Source organism: Aphanomyces astaci (genome assembly GCF_000520075.1).
Source record: "Aphanomyces astaci strain APO3 unplaced genomic scaffold supercont1.61, whole genome shotgun sequence".
Lineage (NCBI taxonomy): Eukaryota > Oomycota > Saprolegniomycetes > Saprolegniales > Verrucalvaceae > Aphanomyces > Aphanomyces astaci.
The window spans coordinates 127,362-133,446 of NW_009798324.1; the positions used below are offsets into that span (position 1 = coordinate 127,362).

General features: G+C 52.0%; 2 protein-coding genes and 1 non-coding gene across 3 annotated transcripts; all 3 read right to left on the reverse strand.

Annotated features, from left to right (window-relative positions):
• Positions 1-636: 636 nt before the first annotated feature.
• On the reverse strand, positions 637-708 carry H257_14712. Its single transcript has one exon. It is a non-coding gene; the product is annotated as a tRNA-Arg (tRNA).
• A 3,248-nt stretch (positions 709-3,956) lies between these two features.
• Positions 3,957-4,379, reverse strand: H257_14713 (hypothetical protein; the record flags this gene model as incomplete). Its single annotated transcript, XM_009842604.1, has 1 exon — positions 3,957-4,379. One exon carries the CDS (start codon positions 4,377-4,379, stop codon positions 3,957-3,959), a length of 423 nt encoding a protein of 140 aa, XP_009840906.1.
• Positions 4,380-4,454: 75 nt separating this feature from the next.
• Positions 4,455-4,798, reverse strand: H257_14714 (hypothetical protein; the record flags this gene model as incomplete). The annotated part of the gene is made up of 2 exons (XM_009842605.1): positions 4,455-4,568; positions 4,631-4,798. The coding sequence occupies 2 exons, from the start codon at positions 4,796-4,798 to the stop codon at positions 4,455-4,457; spliced, it is 282 nt and encodes a 93-aa protein (XP_009840907.1).
• Between the last annotated feature and the right edge of the window lie 1,287 nt (positions 4,799-6,085).

Consider the following 6,085-nt stretch of genomic DNA (forward strand, 5'->3'; position numbering starts at 1 on the left):
GTCCTGACGGTACGAGCGGACGGGACCAAGCTGCCTCTGATGTTTGTCATGCGCGGGACGCCTGGAGGCCGGATCGAATCAACTGAGTTCCCTACATTCCCGCCGTGGCATTACTACGCCGTTCAAGAAAAGGCGTGGATGGATGGTCGTGTATGGGCACAGTACCTTCGCGAGGTGTTGGGCGAGAGCATCGAAGAGCCTTCAGTCGTGCTGTTGGACAACTTTGAATGCCACGTGTCAGATGAGTCGTACAAGATCATGTATGAAGAGCTGGGTGCGCACCTTTGCCCGCTGCCGCCCAATTCAACGTCCGTCTGCCAGCCGCTCGACGTGGGCGTGATGGCACCCTTCAAGCGCAACCTCCGCAACTTGTGGCTATTGGAAGAGCAGATAGTCGGTGATGATGAAGATCCATTCTCACCTACCGCTTGTCAAAAGCGCATGGCGATGGTGAAGCGAGCCATCGCTGCGTGGGACATGGTGTCTGACGATGTGATCCGCCGAAGCTTTGAAAAGGCAATTCCAGAATTGGTGGCAGATAATTGATTCAATTTTTAACAAAGTTCACTGGATTCTTTATAATTTCATAGATTTCCTAGGTTATAAAATAAGTCGAATTTTTCAAAGAAAAAAGTTCGACGCGCCCGGGACTTGAACCCGGGGCTCACTCAAGACACACAACGTGTTTAACCACTGCGCTATCGCGTCGAACGCTTACGCTTATTGTTTGTCTACGGTAGTAATCGAAGTTCTTGGATTGTTTTCCTTCTACTCTTAATGACCTCTTTATTTCATTGCGATATTGCCAGTGCTGAACAAATTTCACTGTACGTACGATGTGGAATTTTATCACCTTCAGAAGTGATTAAAATTATTCGAAATAGGCTGCGATTGGCTAGAATAGTTGTCGAACTTCGTAGTTGTGTGACCAATTAGACAACTTCATTCCGTCTGAACTCGAAGTCAAGGTGGGCGTTGCATTCCCTCTTTCCCAGTATACCGGTAAATACCATCGTGTGTAAATACTAAGTTGACATCGCTGGGAATCGAATCCAGGTTTCCTGCAAGCAGGCGCGCTGCCATTGGCCACAACGTCATATTCGTGAACATCTTTCTATCGCCGCATCGTTCTTGTTAGCCTTCTACAGCATACCGCTGGTTCATGGGCTTTAGAGTAGTTTGACCAACGCGACACTGCAAACTTACCTCATTGGTCGATGCACAGGATTCATGCCGGATCGGCTGCGGGTCCGCGGCAGATCCATGGTTGGTAGATAGCACACTAACGTTGTGACATTGCGTTGTTTCCCACGCCAGTGCCAACACAAACAACTAAATGGGGGAGTGCCGACTCCCTGCAAACCGCACACTTGATGTTACCACGGCGCTGCAGAACCAAGAGTGAGTTTCCGGCAGTTGGCAGGAACAGGTGCTCTGTTTTCTACGTCCTTGTACTACTAGTACTGCTACTAGTAATACTACCCCTTTCCGTGTCGGTTCGCCAAGGGTCGGCACCCGGTGGCCTCGGTTGAGGACCACCTGTGTCATGGCGGGACTTGGATGAAGTCGCCCACCACAACACCCCCCCAAGCCATGTCCCGCAGGACACACTTGGGCCTCGCTAATTCTTCGCGCTCGCTCGCTTCATCGCCTTGCGCAACACATCGCCTTCGCTCGCTTTCTTCACGCCTTCAACGTAGTTTTTAACCACGGCCGGGCATTCTTGCATGAGCTTTTGTAGCGGTTCCCATCAGGACTCGATATCCTCAAAGCCTTGCCAAAGAACTTCAAGCATGAAATCTTTCACATACGGGACAAACTTGTGTCCCGCCATGGACTTGACCTTCAGCATGATCTCTTTCTCGGAAACATGTTCGAGGATCTCGTCAGTCACTTCAAAGCTGTCTTCGGCGTAGAGCTTGACTCTTGATGTGTGGACTTCCCACAGCTCATGAGTCACCAGGTGCTCCAACACGACGGAGAATTCGCCCACTTCCTTGACTCGGTAGGGGGCTGTCCAGGTTACGAGAATCTTGGGGTGATAGCGTTCGTCGACACGGGACCAGAGCACATAATCGCCTTCGCTGACATTGCACTGCTCGTACTTTTCAGTCGCCTTCGCCACACGCATCGCATTCTTGTAGAGGACTTCTTTGTGCATCGTTGTTCCATTTTTCGGCCTACTCCGACATGGCTCATGGAGCGACGATGACGTGCTCAAGGACTATCGGCTAACAAACGACTACCGCGTCGTGAACTCGCTAACCGAGCCGAAGGCGGGGACAATGCCATTCCAAGCTACCATCCTCCAAAACCTGCGGGGCAAGAAAGCGATGGGAGTGTTTGACTTGCCCAAGTGCTTTTGGCAGTTCATATGGCTTGAGGACTGGGCTCACCGAGCTACACCACGCACACTACTGGTTGCTCTTGATCACACCTGCATCGAATAGTTCTTGTGCAAACAACTTGAGGAACCTCTCCTCCAGGATATTGTGCTTCCTTCCTTGGCATCGGTAAGGAACACATCCATCCTTCGGGGTCACCTTCAGCGGCTTCACTTTCGCTGGTGGGTCTGACCAGTCGCCAGATGTCACGCTTGCTGAGCACATCCCACAGTACTTTAGCAGCGAATCAGACGCAGGTGAGCTTCGTCTTTTTCGAACACTTCCAATTTGCTTGGTCGCTGCGTCAAGAAGTTGTCGTAGCGACGCCACAAGCTCGGTGTAGCGGGGGATGCCGGACCGTATCCAGTTGTCGCGCACACGAACTCTTGGAGGTCGGCAGTTCTGGCAGGCGGCGCGAGCGCATAAAGTCCTTGGATTCTTGTGGCGGAGTGCTGGACGCCTTCAGTTGAAAGACTTTGCCGCACCAGACGGCCTTCGTGAGGAAAAAATCGCATTTCGTCGGGTTGAGCTTCAGGTCGAAGGAGGAGCAGATCGTGAGGACTTCGAGGAGGTCTTCAGGGGTCTCGGCGCAGCTAACATGTCGTCGAGCCAGGCTAGGAGTCCCTGTCAGGGCGGCGTCGAGGTTCGGCATAGGCCATGGCATCGGCTCCGTGCACGCGTTCATGGGCTGGCTGTCGACGGTCACGCGCAAGTCGCCAGTGTCTTTCTTGGCGCCGAGGCCCATGTTGCGCGGTTGTTGCGGTACACCAGGCCGGCTGCTTCCAGCTCGCGCACATGTGTGTTCAGGAACTCCATATGTGCTGGGGGGTATCGTCGCAGGCCACACTTGACTGGGATGGCGCCATACTTGATTCGCACCCGCAGCGGCCCACCTTGACCGGCTCATCATGGCCGATCTCCCGAAGGAATACTTCCACCGTGCTTGGCCTGTCGCAGCTTCTCGAGGAGGTCCGCGGTCAAGCCTTCGTCTTCGGCGGCACGTAGCTTGTCTTGAATTACCGCTTCAACCACCGCTCGCCGCCTGTTCCGCTCATCTTCTATGTCTTCAGCAGATGGGACTTGGATGTTGGGGGGGCACAGTGCATGCCGTCATCACCGCACTCGTCTCTTGAGGCGGCCACTTGTGTCAAGCGGCTGACGCATGCCTTCGCAGACGGCTTGTCCACGTCGCTGACATCCCAGACTTCTTGCTTGGCAAAGGCTTGGCTGAGCAACTCGTCTTCAGAGTACAGTAGCCTAGTCGTTCCATCACAGCCCGGCTGATCAGGAGCTCTACCGCGTTGGATGAAGAGTCCACCCAGGCCTTGAGTCCACGCAGGGCCAAAGGTCCATAGGGGGTGTCCAGGGTGACCAACTTGAACTACATTGGCGGCTGACCTTCAGGGCAGGTGCTTGGCCATACGGCTGGATCACGGATGGCTCCGGCGAAATCACCTTGTCTTCCACGCCGGCTAGCTCCAGGGACTTCGTGACACCGGCTCACCAAGGATACGTCGGAGCTGGTGTCGTGGAGGGTTGTCGTGACGGAAGCCAAGGAGCTTGATCACCTTCTTATTGTGCGCGCTCTCCCACATGTCCATTTGCTCCTTGAGCAGGCGCACGGATTCGCCATGAACGCAACTTAGGGCAGTTTGCCACCTTGTGGTTCTCGCTGCCGCACTTGAGGCAGGTCGCCTTCTTGCGCTCGTACATCGCGCTGTCTTGCTCGGGGGGCCGGGGAGGTCCACTACTTCCGCCAACGCTGCCTTCCGATCGTCCAGGTTTGGACGGCTGCGATGGTGCTGCGGCTGCCGTCGCAGGCGGTGCCGAAGTCTTCTCGTTTTCTACCAGGGCATACAAGTGGTACCCGGCGCTATGCACTCGGAGCCAGTCAATGATACGGTACACGTTGGGCTTCAACGGTTTATTCCGTTGGAGGTTCAGCTGGCGTTGGACAGACTTCTGCAGCCGAAGCGGTGAAATCACCTTGACCATGATGTCGACAAGTGTATTGCCTTCTTAGTGCAAGACCCACTCTTGGTCATCTCATTCCAAGGCTAGCATGAGGTTCTATAGCATCTTGCCAATCCGCAAGTCGGTGTCCAGAATGGTCGTGCCGAACCGGATCGACTTGGTCAAACGCTTCTTGAACACTTCGAGGTCTTGAAGATCCTCTTCAAACGCCTTACTAAACCATACGTCCCAGTGACGACATGGTAGTTGCGGTTGGTCATGTCCCACATTACCACACGCTTCTTGGTAAAAACGTCAATGCACGCGCTGATAGACATCACAAAGGGTCTTGAGCCATTGATCTGAAGGGCGTTGACTTGGTCCAATGGCGGATGAATGTACGTCGCTCCGACTTGGTCGAGCCGTTGAACGAGGGAGCTCGTCACCTTGTCGCATGCCATCGTCATTGGGGATAGGGGGCAGGTTCGTGGCGCCAGTTGGTGTCGCAGCTGGCGCGGGGTAATCAAATGGCACGGTCATGGGGGTCGGTGTGGGTGCCGTAAATGGTGTGTTCGCATAGCCATCTGGTTGAAACCGCTGGTCAACAGGTGGTAGATCATAGCGATTGGGGTAGTGGCTTGACGAGGCAAAGGACGGACGCGTTCGGCTTCTCGGGATCGGGACGACTCCGTCCCGTTAACAGTGAACTGCCAGCGTTGGTGATCAGAGTCACTCATTGCTTCGGGCGATAAGGCTAAAGAAATTTTGCTTTCGCTCTTGTTGTTATCCGGACGGGAACCTCTTGCGGATGTCGAATTAACCATGTAAATTGCAAACTGAGGTCTCGTATTGTTAAGTCGGTTCGTAATTAGAGTTGCCAGTACAATCGAATAAACTTGGCAAATCGATTTGAGAATGAACTAGCCAATGAAGATTGAACTCACTGTACTGAAGTGGATACAAGATATATTGCTAAGTTCATTCAAAAACGGTTTCACTTTTGGACTGAACAGTCCAAATTTGCGTGAGAAGGACAATACTACGAATAACTTTTTCTGGTCTATTTTAAGTCTAACCATTTCGTCCAATGAAAATGCGCCAACAATGCACATATTTCAACCGCACGACAAAGGCGTACAACTGCACGAGGAATGGCGACCTGCTACGCATAATGGAGACTAACCGCCTTACCGATCATGAGACCATAAGCCGACCTCTAAAAAGGCTCATAGGTCTTTCTGCAGCTCCATGCAGAACAAAGAGTCACTATTGTTTTGTGTAACTGTATTTCCAACACGAAATTGGCAATGATTTCACACTATTTTCACAATATCTCTTTGGTATTCATAATATTTATTGGTATATTGTATTGGTCATAATACGGTTTTTACACGACCGGCATCCGGTTATAAGGCTTCGTGCACGACGAGCGTCGGGCAAATTCCGCTTCCATCGAGAAATTAAGAACCCCTAAATACAAATATCAAGATATTTAAATTTGATGTGATATAAATCGAATTTGCACGACGCACGTCAAGCTGTAAGCTAAGCATTTCTATTGGCTATAATGTGCAAAGCCACAAAGGTGGTCAAACTCCATCCAGTCACGACAATTTGGAGGTAGAAATGTCATGTGACTGATGGAACTTGTTTCAGTGACGTGATGTGGTGAAGGTACAGTATATATACCGGTATGTATGTCGTTGAAACGACAGGTCGGTTTGGATTTAGTGTTAGTGGTGTGATCT